General features: G+C 51.1%; 1 protein-coding gene across 1 annotated transcript in view; it reads left to right on the forward strand.

Annotated features, from left to right (window-relative positions):
* The first annotated feature begins 1,990 nt into the window (after positions 1-1,990).
* Positions 1,991-13,343, forward strand: part of usp48 (ubiquitin specific peptidase 48) — a 195,163-nt gene continuing 183,810 nt past the window's right edge. Inside the window, exon 1 of the mRNA XM_070860713.1 lies at positions 1,991-2,445. Coding sequence (XP_070716814.1) covers positions 2,312-2,445 — 134 coding nt within the window. The 5' untranslated portion in view covers positions 1,991-2,311. The remainder of the gene's footprint in view (positions 2,446-13,343) is intronic.

Here is a 13,343-nt window from a genome sequence, read left to right on the forward strand (position 1 = left end):
GTACTTCATTGGCAGTAAAGCGCTTTGGGACATCTGGTGGTCGTGAAAGGCACTATATAATTGCAAGTCTTTCTTTTTTATAGGCGATCTTGGTGATGGCGTGGATATGTGGTCGGAAGCTAATCTCGGGGTCAAATATAACACCAAGGTTGCAAACAGTCTAGTTCAGCCTCAGAAAGTGCCAGGGAGAAGGATGGAGTCGGTAGCTCAGGAACTGAGTTTGTGGCAGGGATCAAACCCAATAGCTGTAAAAAAGTCTTCATTTATTTTGTTTGACATGAATTATATTAGTACAGTAAGTGAAGATTACATAGTATTTACAGCACAGAAACAGGCCATTCTACCCAACTGGTCCGTGCCAGTGTTTATGCTCTATACCAGCCTCCTCCCACCCTGACTTCAACTCACCCAATCAGCATATCCTTCTATTTCTTTGTCCCTTATCTAGGTGCCCCTTAAATGTATCGATGTATTCACCTCAACTGCTCCATGTGGTAGCAAGTTTCACATTCTAACTATTCTCCAGGTAAATACATTTCTCCTGAATTCTTCATTGGATTAATTAGTGGCTATCTAATATTTGTATCGTCTAGGTTTGAACTCTCCCACAAGTGGAAACTTCTTTCCTACGTCTATCCTATCGATGTCCTGCACAACTTCACAAGTTTGAAGACCTCTATTAGGTCACCCCTCAGCCTTCTCTTCTCTAAAGTACCAGCCTGTTCAATCTTTCTTGATCGATTGATTTCTGCTTGCAAAAGTTTCTGCTGAGCTAGTTCTACTGGTTTTGCAGCCATGTTGGCTTCTGGCTAGCAGTTGCTGTTTCACTGTTGTCCGCTGACTCGGTCTACTGGTTTTTAGCTTTGCTCGTTGCTGGCTTGTGGTTTTACATTTTCTACGCCGTTTCTGATCTACGGTGACCTCCAAGTCGCACCATCGTCTTTCTCCACCGCAACCGATTCTCATTCCTACGCCAATAACCTCCATCCACCAATTCTCTACCCTTCAAATAGCTTATGGACTTCACTCACCTGCTACATCCGTCTCAGAATTCGGACAGAGGTTCATCGATGCTCCATTCCGACTCCCTCCTTCCTGCGTCAACTTTTTCTCTCCATGGGACCTCTGACTTTGACTCTTGTCTCCCTACGACTGTCTCCAACTTATTCCCTGCTACTACCAGGAAATAAGTATCCCATTAATTACTACATAACCAGATCTATGGAATTTGAGCTTTTCCGTGTGTGCACTTTTGCTGCCGCACTCTTCTATTTCCACTTTTTTCTCCCTCCTTTTCATTTTTTCTCTAACCCTCCCTGACCGTTCTCTCCTGTTGTTATGCCTCCTTTCATCTCTCCTCTCTCGGATACTCTGCCCTCCCAAATCCCTACGCCAATCCTTCATTACCTTTTGGCCTTCCTGCTCTCCTGCCTACATTCCAGACTTGATACCCTCTTGGATAATAAGCTTCCCTCTGTGCCTCTCTTGGTATCCCACGAAGGGCCAGCGAGGCGCTCGTCACTGCCTCCTCACGAGCAGCAACCCCAACTGTCCCATCCTACTCTCTCGCCACCCCCCCGAGATATCTGCACTCATCCAATTCTGTCCTCTTGAGCATTCCTGAATATAATCGCTCAACCATGGGTGGCTGTGCCTTCTGTTGCCTAGGCCTCAAGCTCTGGAACTCCCTGACTAAACCTCTCTGCCTCTTTCCTCCTTTCAGACACTCCCTAAAACCTACCCCCTTGACCCTTTGGTCATCTGTCCTAATCTCTCCTTATGTGGCTTGGTGTCAAACTTTGTGACATATAATACTTCTGTGAAGTGCCTTGGGACGTTTCACTATGTTAAACGCACTGTATAAATACAGGTTGTTGTTGTTGATGGTTAGAAGCTCTTAGTCCTTGTAAATCTTGTCTGCACCTTCTCCAGTGCCTCACTGTAGAAGTGCAGCTACTTGCTGAGGAGCCAAGGTGCTGAGCCCGAGACAATGCATGGGCCACGCTGAGCATCATCGCTGCCTGCGCACTACGTCACGGCCATGACGTCACGCTGCCCTTGTGTGACACGTCAGGTTGGCGGTTGCTTGGCGGCGTAGAGCAGGCCCGGGACCGCGAGTGGACAGGCCGAGCCCCGGAGAGCAGGCCCGGGACCGCGAGTGGACAGGCCGAGCCCCGCACAACCCGACACCGAGCCCCGGAGAGCAGGCCCCGGACACCCTCAGCCCGGGTTCAGGCCGCGGACAGCCCGAACCCGGCCCCGGAGAGCAGGCCCCGGCCCCCGAGCCCTCAGCCGGCCGAGCTGAGCGCGCATGGCCCCGAAGCAGCAGCTGGAGAAGGCGGCCTGGCAGTGGGCGGAGAGCGTCAGGCCGGAGGAGGTGAAGCGGGAACACATCGAGCTGGCCTACCGCATCCGGCTGGGCCCGTGCCGGAGGGACGCCCGCAGGTACCCGGGGCTGTAGAGGGGGAGGGACACTGCGGGCCGGGGCCCGGGCTCCAGGCTCCAGGCGGCGGCTGCACCGCACCATCACTGTCCCGGGAGCGGCCGCCTCACTGGACCCGGGCTCGCTCCCCGCCCAGCAAGGCACGGACAGCAACCGACTACTTGCATTTATATAGCGCCACTAACCCAGCACCACTATCTCACACAATCTGTCACAGCCACCATAAGGAGAAATTAGTGCAGGTGACCAAAGTGGCAGGTTTTAAGGAGCCTCTTCAAGGTGAGCTTTAGGCAGGGAGTTCCAGAGTTTGGGGCCCAGGCAGGTGAAGGCACGGCCACCAATGGTGGAAGCGATTATAATCAAGGATGGTCAGGAGGGCAGAATTAGAGGAGTGCAGAGATCTCGGAGGGCATTGGAAAATGTTTGGAGTGGCCCCCCAGATTGATTTAAATGTTTTATTTTGTCGTCTCTAAAAGAGTTGCAGAGATCTCGGGGGTGGTGGTGGTGGTGGGGGGGATTGTGGGGCTGAAGGAGATTACAGAGATGTGGAGGGAATTGAAAACAAGGATGAGAATTTTGAAATCAAGGCGTTGCTTAACTGGGAGCCAATGTAGGTCAGCGAGCACAGGGGTGATGGGTGAGTGAGACTTGGTGCGAATTAGGACACGGGCTGCCGAGTTTTGGATGAGCTGCAGTTTATGGAGGGCAGAACGTTGGAATAGTCAACTCTAGAGTTAACAAAGGCATGGGTGAGGGTTTCAGCAGTGGATGAGCTGAGGCAAGGGCAGAGGTGGGCGATGTTACGGAGGTGGAAATAGGCGGTCTTACTATCTGTACTGCGGATGTGTGGTTGAAAGCTAATTTCACGGTCAAATATGGCACCAAGGTTGCGAACAATGTGGTTCATCCTCAGATAGATGTTAGGGAGAGGGATGGAGTCAGTGGCTAGGGAATGGAGTTTGAGTTGGGGACCGAAGCCCGAATATTTAATTGGAGAAAATTTCTGCTCGTCCAGTACTGGATGTCAGACAAGCAGTCTGAAAATTTAGAGACCGTAAAGAGGTCAAGCGAAGTAGTGGCAAGGTAGAGCAGGTTGTTGTCAACGTACATGTAGAAACTGATGCCGTGTTTTTGGATGATGTTGCCAAGGGACAGCATGTAGATGATAAATAGGAGGGGGCAAAGGCATCCCAGAGGTAACGATGCAGGAGCGGGAAGGGAAGCCATTGTAGGTGATTTTTTGGGCTAGGCGAGTGCAGTTCCACCAAGCTGGACGATGGTGGAGAGGCGTTGGAGGAGAATGAAGTGGTTAACTGTGCCCAAGGTTGCAGACAGGTCGAGAGGGATGAGGAGGGCTAGTTTACCTTTGTCACAGTCACAAAGGATGTCATTTGTGACTTTGATTTAGAGCCGTTTCCTGTACTTTAGCAAGGGCAGAAACCTGATTGGAGTGATTCAAACATGGAGTTTTGGGAAAGATGGGCACGGAATTGGGAGGTGACAACACATTCAAGGACTTTGGAGAGCAAAGGGAAGTTGGAGATGGGATGGTAGATGGCAAGGATCGAGGGTTTTTTTTTCAGGAGTAGGATGATGACGACAGATTTAAGTAGAGTGAGACACTACCTGAGGAGAGGGAACCGTTGACAATTTCAGCTAACATGGGAGTAAAAAATGGATGTTGGGTGGTCAGCGGTTTAGTGGGAATAGGGTCGAGTGGGCAGGAAGTGGGTCTCATGAACAAGATGAGCATGGAGAGGTCAAGAAGGGAGATCGCAGAAAAACTGGAGAAAAATGTGAATTCTGGGCTAGGGTAGGGGGGGAAGCTTGGAGGAAGTTTGGCCCGGTGGTCTTGGCGAAGGAAGGGAAGTGGCAGAGGCAGCTGATCAGATATTTTCAATCTTAGACAAAGAAGTCCATGAGCTCCTCCCCAATTGCCCTTTTATATCTCCGTCGTTCCCCTCACTATTTTCTCCTCTCCCTCCAACCTTTCTGTCCCGCTTCTCTCTCCCCTCCCCTCCCCTCCCCTCCAGTCCGCTCCCTCCCGTCCATCCCCTCCCTCCCTCCCTCCCTCCCGTCCGTCCCCTCCCTCCCTCCCGTCCGTCCGTTCCCTCCCTCCCTCCCGTCCATCCGTCCCCTCCCTCCCGTCCGTCCGTCCCCTCCCTCCCTCCCGTCCGTCCCCTCCCTCCCGTCCGTCCCCTCCCTCCCTCCCGTCCGTCCGTCCCCTCCCTCCCTCCCGTCCGTCCCCTCCCTCCCTCCCTCCCCCTCCCTCCCTCCCTCCCGTCCGTCCCCTCCCTCCCTCCCTCCCGTCCGTCCGTCCCCTCCCTCCCTCCCGTCCGTCCGTCCCCTCGCTCCCTCCCTCCCGTCCGTCCCCTCGCTCCCTCCCTCCCGTCCGTCCCCTCGCTCCCTCCCTCCCGTCCGTCCCCTCGCTCCCTCCCTCCCGTCCGTCCCCTCGCTCCCTCCCTCCCGTCCGTCCCCTCGCTCCCTCCCTCCCGTCCGTCCCCTCGCTCCCTCCCTCCCGTCCGTCCCCTCGCTCCCTCCCTCCCGTCCGTCCCCTCGCTCCCTCCCTCCCGTCCGTCCCCTCGCTCCCTCCCTCCCGTCCGTCCCCTCGCTCCCTCCCTCCCGTCCGTCCCCTCGCTCCCTCCCTCCCGTCCGTCCCCTCGCTCCCTCCCTCCCGTCCGTCCCCTCGCTCCCTCCCTCCCGTCCGTCCCCTCGCTCCCTCCCTCCCGTCCGTCCCCTCGCTCCCTCCCTCCCGTCCGTCCCCTCGCTCCCTCCCTCCCGTCCGTCCCCTCGCTCCCTCCCTCCCGTCCGTCCCCTCGCTCCCTCCCTCCCGTCCGTCCCCTCGCTCCCTCCCTCCCGTCCGTCCCCTCGCTCCCTCCCTCCCGTCCGTCCCCTCGCTCCCTCCCTCCCGTCCGTCCCCTCGCTCCCTCCCTCCCGTCCGTCCCCTCGCTCCCTCCCTCCCGTCCGTCCCCTCGCTCCCTCCCTCCCGTCCGTCCCCTCGCTCCCTCCCTCCCGTCCGTCCCCTCGCTCCCTCCCTCCCGTCCGTCCCCTCGCTCCCTCCCTCCCGTCCGTCCCCTCGCTCCCTCCCTCCCGTCCGTCCCCTCGCTCCCTCCCTCCCGTCCGTCCCCTCGCTCCCTCCCTCCCGTCCGTCCCCTCGCTCCCTCCCTCCCGTCCGTCCCCTCGCTCCCTCCCTCCCGTCCGTCCCCTCGCTCCCTCCCTCCCGTCCGTCCCCTCGCTCCCTCCCTCCCGTCCGTCCCCTCGCTCCCTCCCTCCCGTCCGTCCCCTCGCTCCCTCCCTCCCGTCCGTCCCCTCCCTCCCTCCCTCCCGTCCGTCCCCTCGCTCCCTCCCTCCCGTCCGTCCCCTCGCTCCCTCCCTCCCGTCCGTCCCCTCCCTCCCTCCCTCCCGTCCGTCCCCTCCCTCCCTCCCTCCCGTCCGTCCCCTCCCTCCCTCCCTCCCGTCCGTCCGTCCCCTCCCTCCCTCCCGTCCGTCCGTCCCCTCCCTCCCTCCCTCCCGTCCGTCCCCTCGCTCCCTCCCTCCCGTCCGTCCCCTCGCTCCCTCCCTCCCGTCCGTCCCCTCGCTCCCTCCCTCCCGTCCGTCCCCTCGCTCCCTCCCTCCCGTCCGTCCCCTCGCTCCCTCCCTCCCGTCCGTCCCCTCGCTCCCTCCCTCCCGTCCGTCCCCTCGCTCCCTCCCTCCCGTCCGTCCCCTCGCTCCCTCCCTCCCGTCCGTCCCCTCGCTCCCTCCCTCCCGTCCGTCCCCTCGCTCCCTCCCTCCCGTCCGTCCCCTCGCTCCCTCCCTCCCGTCCGTCCCCTCGCTCCCTCCCTCCCGTCCGTCCCCTCGCTCCCTCCCTCCCGTCCGTCCCCTCGCTCCCTCCCTCCCGTCCGTCCCCTCGCTCCCTCCCTCCCGTCCGTCCCCTCGCTCCCTCCCTCCCGTCCGTCCCCTCGCTCCCTCCCTCCCGTCCGTCCCCTCGCTCCCTCCCTCCCGTCCGTCCCCTCGCTCCCTCCCTCCCGTCCGTCCCCTCGCTCCCTCCCTCCCGTCCGTCCCCTCGCTCCCTCCCTCCCGTCCGTCCCCTCGCTCCCTCCCTCCCGTCCGTCCCCTCGCTCCCTCCCTCCCGTCCGTCCCCTCGCTCCCTCCCTCCCGTCCGTCCCCTCGCTCCCTCCCTCCCGTCCGTCCCCTCGCTCCCTCCCTCCCGTCCGTCCCCTCGCTCCCTCCCTCCCGTCCGTCCCCTCGCTCCCTCCCTCCCGTCCGTCCCCTCGCTCCCTCCCTCCCGTCCGTCCCCTCGCTCCCTCCCTCCCGTCCGTCCCCTCGCTCCCCCCCTCCCGTCCGTCCCCTCGGTCGCTCCCCCCCTCCCGTCCGTCCCCTCGGTCGCTCCCGTCCGTCCCCTCGGTCGCTCCCCCCCTCCCGTCCGTCCCCTCGGTCGCTCCCCCCCTCCCGTCCGTCCCCTCGGTCGCTCCCCCCCTCCCGTCCGTCCCCTCGGTCGCTCCCCCCCTCCCGTCCGTCCCCTCGGTCGCTCCCCCCCTCCCGTCCGTCCCCTCGGTCGCTCCCTCCCTCCTGTCCGTCCCCTCCCTTCCTCCTTTCCGTCCCAGCACTCCTTTATTTCCCTCCTTCAAACATTATTGCTCTGTACATTTTGTGTCTTGGCTTGAACTTGAGGCAACTATTTCTCATTATAATGTGGCGCTCTTAATGTATCACAATAAATTGCTGCTACCAGCATGTAATGGCCCTGTAACCACTCATATTCCACCCCAGTGTTATGTAGCTCAAAATATTCTCTCTCGCCACGTTCCAAGTTTGGAAGCCCAGATGTAATTGTACTATTATGTGTATTTCCCTGTTCCAGTGAATGTACTTGAAAATATTACATGCCCACATTCTGCTTTTGTGACATTTTATGTACAGCACTAAAACTACATGCTTTGCAGCAGGTGGCTGTAAAGTGATTGGCAGTTGCCTTCATGTTGGCCAGGGAAGTTCTTTAGCCAATGCAGACTCGGCATTTAATTCCAGCCATCTTGGAGCATTGTTGTCATCAGCATTCAAAGCTGTTGGTCACTAGATAGTTTAGATAATGGGCATGAGCGAAGTAGGACATGGTTAGTATTTGTTCGCGAAGACATTTGCTCCCAGGCAGTTGACAAGTTTGGTGATTAGATTATTTCAAGTTTGAACTTCCTCAGCAGTTTTGAGTGGATAGTTTTTGAAGATTAGTAACGGAGAGAGTTGATGAGGGCAGTGCAGTGGTTGATGTGTATATGGATTGGCAAAAGGCTGATAAAAGTACCACATAAAAGACTTGTTAGCAAAATTGCAGCCTGTAGGATTAAAAGGGCAGCGGCAGCGTGGATACGAAGTTGGCTATAGGACAGAAAGCCGAGAGTAGTGGTCAACATTGTTTTTCAGACTGAAGAAGTGATGTTCCCCAGGGGTCAGTATTAGGACTGTTGCTCTTTTCAATTATATATTAATGGGTATACAGGGAATAATTTAAAAGTATGCAGATGACCTGAAACTCGGAAAGGTAGTAATAGACTTCAGGACACAGATTGGTGAAATGGGTAGACACGTGGTTGAAATTTAATGCAGTGAAGTGATACATTTTGTTGGGAAGAATGAGGATAGGCAATATAAAGTAAGTGGTACAATTTTAAAGGGAAGCAGGAACAGAGTCCTGGGGTGTATTTACAGAAATATTTGAAGGTAGGACAAGTTGAGAAGGCTGTTTATTTAAAATAAATCATATGGGATCTTTGGCTTTGTAAATGAAGACATCGAGTACAAAAGCAAGGAAGTTATGCTAAAGCTTTATAAACACTGGTTAGGCCTCAAATGGAATATTGTGTTCAATTCTGGGCACCACACTTTATAGGAAGGATGTCAAGCCCTTGACGGTGGTGCAGAAGAGATTTGCTAGAATGGTACCAGGGATGAGGAACTTCAGTTTCATGGACAGCCTGGAGAAGCTGGGATTGTTCTCCTTAGAACAGAAAAGGTTATGGGGAGATTTAACACAGGTGTTCATATCATGAAAGATTTTGATAGAGGATAAGGAGAAACTGTTTCCACTGGCAGAGGAGTTGGTAACCAGAGAACATAGATTTAAGGTGATTGACAAAAGAACCAGAGACAACATGAGAAACAGATTTTTACACAGTGAGTTATGATCTGGAATGCACTGCCTGAAAGAGTGGTGGAGGTAGATTGAATAGTAACTTTCAAAAAGGAATTGGATAAATACTTGAAGGGGAAAATTTATAGAGTGCTGGGGAAAGAGCAGGGGAGTAGAACTAATTGGATAGATCTTCCAAAGAACCGGCACAGGCACGATGGGCCAAATGGCGGCCTCCCGTGCGGTACTCAAAAGAATGGGAATTGCTATTGTGCTCAGCTCAAGGTAACATGTGCGGCAAAAGGTTGGTGGAAAAGAAAGTTGTGGATAATTGCAGTAACAATAATAAAATCATTTTTAGTTATGCTAGAGGATAATAAAGCACGACAAAGGGTCGTTGGAAGAATTCTTCATTACAATAATGGTAGCTGAGCATAGTCTACAGGAGTGAAAACTGATACAAAGCAACCATTATAAACCTGTGCCATGACCTGGGAATGTACCTGAAACTATCCTGAAAAGTTCTTTCAAGATTCTCTTGCACATGGCTCAAGTTGGCCATCTCGACTTTGTTGTTCCACTCTTTTGCCTTTAGGGATCACTTTTGCAATAGCATAGTATTCCAATTTTGAGTAAAGAGAGGGGAGATACATACAGAAGATGTGGATGTCATTTGCTTGTGTTTGCAGTTTGGCACCCCTCATCAGCCACAAGTTTTGATTTTTCAAATTTGCAGATGGGATAAGATGTCAGAAATACACTTCATTAACTGGAAAGATGTTTTTTAAAATACAAGGTGAATTTTTCTTTCCACATTTTGGTGCTACACGATACCATCCTTTGGCAGAGATGGCAAGCAAGCAGCCTGCTTTGAGATGTTTGTCACTAGTGCTTTTGAGATGGCCAGAAATCAGTGCATAGGTGGGAGAACAGTTCCAATGGAGATGGTGCTCTTCCAGTACCTAGCTCAAGTAGGCATTCTTCGTGAGACCCCGCACAGTTAAAAGACCGAGGGATGCTGTTTGGCTATAGCAGCTATCGTAGCTGAACCTGTCTGATCTAAGCCAATCGCTGCACTTTGTCTACGTGTTGTTGAAAAGTGAGCAGGAACAATGATCTCTCGTTACTCTCTGCCCATAACTCGGGAATGGTGAGACCAGATTACCACAAACTAACTCGACAATGTTCCGAGATCAAAGCTGGGAGCTTCCTGTTCTTGGTGTCGCAGTTTGCGGGACATTCTGGCAGGAGCATCTCCAGTTTTAATCTGTCTCATAATGGCGAAGCTGGCGAGTAGCTAGAAAGATTTCAGCTAATTGTCCCACCAGCTTGCTCTCATTGCTCATGAAGCTGCAAGATAATTGGCTCGCTTGGCCGTCTGATTTAGGATTCTAGCTTCTTTGTCAAGGAACAATAATCTTTGAATTACTTGGGCCAACTTTCAGAAAATTACCTAACATGAACATGAAAAGACATTACATTTTCTTTCTCTAACCATAAGTTCAAGAGGGTTTCTGCCTCTACTGCTGAAAGAGTGATAGAGGCAGAAAGCCTCACCACATTTAAAAAAAAATACTTGGATGTGCACTTAAAGTGCTGTAACCTACAGGGCTTCGGACCAAGAGCTGGAAAGTGGGATTAGGTGGGATTAGGCTGGATAGCTCTTTGTCAACCGACGCAGACACGATGGGTCGAAATGGCCTCCTTCCGTGCTGTAAATTTCTCTGATTCTATGAATCATGGTGATGCTGCCCTCTGTCCCCTTCCCTTTGCTGCTCGGTCTACTTGTTTCAGCTTCCAGTTTCCCCACTATGGAATACATTTCTGAATTTGTAATTATAGTAACAGTGGCTTATTTCTGATTTGCTTAAATGAGTACTTTGGACAGCTTGTTTGGTCTATAAGATGACATTTATCCCATCTTAGCTGACATCAATTGTTACACTTTGGGCTTTTCCCCAACACTTGTCTTCAAGGCAAAAAATAGTTTCTATAAGTATGATCTAAAATCTGTACCCTTTTATGTGTCCTGTTTTTGGAAATAAGAATCTAAATGGGGTAGAGGAGCAAAGGGATCCGGAAATACAAATACACAAATCACTAAAAGTAGCAACGTAGGTCAATAAGGCCATAAAAAGGCAAATCAAGCACTAGGGTTTATTTTTAGAGGGATGGAATTGAGAAGTTATGTTAAACTTGTATCGAACTTTGGTTAGACCACACTTGGAGTAGTGTGTAGTTCTGGTTGCCATATTATAAAAAGGATTTAAAAGAATGATGCTCGAACTGAGAGGTTATAAATATCAAGAAAAGATGAACAGACTGGGTCTCTTTTCTCTTTAAAGGAAAAAGCTGAGGGGATGACCTAATAGAGGTCTTTAAAATCATGAAATCTTTTGAAGGAGTGGATAGAGAGAGAGTGTTTCCACTTGTGGGGAAGAGCATAACTAGAGGCCATCAATATAAGATAGTCACCAAGAAATCCAATGGGATATTCAGCAGAAACTTCTTTACCCAGAGAGTGGTGAGAATGTGGCACTCGCTATCACAGGGAGTGGTTGAAACGAATAGTATCGATGCATTTAAGGAGAAAGCTAGGTAAGCATATGAGGGAGAAGGGAATAGAGGATTATGCCAACGGAATTAGATGAACAAAGGTGGGCGGAGGCTCAAGTGGAGCATAAATGCTGGCATGGACTGTGTATTTTGTGTAATTCTATGCTTCATTTGAAGAATACAAATTAGAAGAAAGAATATGGTTGTTTAAAAAATGAATGGACATCTAGTTTTCTGGTTGTGCCGATAAGATCAACAGTTCTACCAAAGATTGGTACATAACTGATAGTGAAATACATCATCAACTTCAGGGAAAGAACTAATTTACTAAGTTAGATGAGGACCACTCTGAAGGTGACGCCTAGTACTGCGAGCTCAAAGGTGAAGCTGAAACGAATAACTGATTTTATTGGTGCAGTTGAAAATAGTCTTCAAGCCACGCTTACATGCATGATCGCTGGAGATGGCTTGTCCTTTTCCTCCCCTGGCCTTCGAGAGGCATTGCGAGGCAACGGGTTCACTTTGCCAGAGTCATGGAACACATGATGAGCATCATTGTCCATTGAATTGATGCAAGGTTTTGGAACTTTTGAGTTCACAGTTTCTCCCCTACCAGCTGGAAATTGTGTTTATCTACTAGAAGTGCAACTCAAATTGCTAGGCTCTGTTGAAACGAGAGTGCGTACATGACAGCAGTATGATGAAGACATCTGAAAGCTGAACAACTCTGCTGCGAGCACGTTCTTGAACTTGTTTTGTTGACCCTGTTTCCCATTCCCTGCTTAAGTTCCCTGATGTGCACACCAGAAGCGAAGCACAAACTGAATGGCAGCATGGACAGGGACAGTGGTAAATGTGATGTGAATCAGGATACTGGTGTCGCTGGCCTGTTCCTGTAGCGGATGATTAAAGCGCATGCTTTCAGTGGTTGCAATAATTTCTGCAAAACTCAAGATATTCTGCTTTCTGTGCAGCTTTTACATTGCTACAAAATGAACAACTATGATTGGAATATCTGTCATGTTTGACTAAATCTTGGTGCTTTTTTAGAGACTGAGTTTGAAAAGAGAGATTTGAGTGTTGTTTACTGTGATGGACGTTATGAATTTTTTATGGACTGTTAAAGATACTGCTGGTAGCATGTTTACTGGGTATATAGTTACTGTGTGCTGTGGAGGATGGACCGATGTGTAAGCATTGCATTGCTTCTCAATCCAAGAAATCCTCCTGAAGCTGAACACAAGCTACACAGAGGAATTGATTTTGACAACATATAATTTGAAAGCTTGTACTTGTAAGTGTAACCCTTTCTTCCTGCTGCACCTTGTTACCCTTCTATCACTCTTAATCATAGTCAAGTTTATTATAATCAGCCCAAATTTATTCTAACCTAGTCAGATCTATTCTATCTAACTCCTCTAATTGGGTTATTCTTCCTATATGATTGACTCCCAACTTTGACTTTTTCAAGAGCTTTAGCAGACCACAAAACTAAAACAAACCAATTCAACCCAACCTAGATATAAAAGTAAGAGAGTTTAAACATTTTTAAAAGATTTTCAAAGTTTAGATAATGTACACTTTTCACCTCCTGAACTTACAGATGCAAACCAATCTTAAAATGCTTTGTTCCAGCTCCCTCCTCAAAGAACATACTGGTTCTGCACTGCAACAAACTTATTAATTGACCTGTCAAACAAACCAAGGTTCCTTGTCTAACTGAACCTGCAAGTGAGCGCACTGTTCATTCCGAGCAATTACACCACCTAGCCTTACTGGAGCACACAACTACATTCTACTTTACACGATATAATGTTAAATGGTGTATCCTGTGACATATTGAGAGTGGTGTCATGGAAGGTTTGTTAATTTTAGAAAATAGATATGTATAGTTTTTTAAAAAATGTTTGAGAATGTTAAATACTTTTTGATGGATCTTACCAGCCATCAGCGACCCGCTCCATTTCTCCTTCCAGAATGTCCGTTCACTTGCGAACAAGGCCCTTGCCATCCATGAGCTTATCGTGGATGATTGCGTCGACATCATGGCCCTGACGGAAACTAGGCTGAGGGTGATGCCACCTTACCCTTAAATGAAGCCTAATCGCCTGGCTGTACCTTCCACCATTTGCCCTGCCAGACCGCTGTGGTGGCAGTGTGGCTCCCATCACCAAATTGCACCTTGATCTGTCCTCCTACTCCTTTGAGCATCTTATTCTAAACCTCTCATTCTCTCCC

This window comes from Pristiophorus japonicus, chromosome 18, assembly GCF_044704955.1.
Source record: "Pristiophorus japonicus isolate sPriJap1 chromosome 18, sPriJap1.hap1, whole genome shotgun sequence".
Lineage (NCBI taxonomy): Eukaryota > Metazoa > Chordata > Chondrichthyes > Pristiophoridae > Pristiophorus > Pristiophorus japonicus.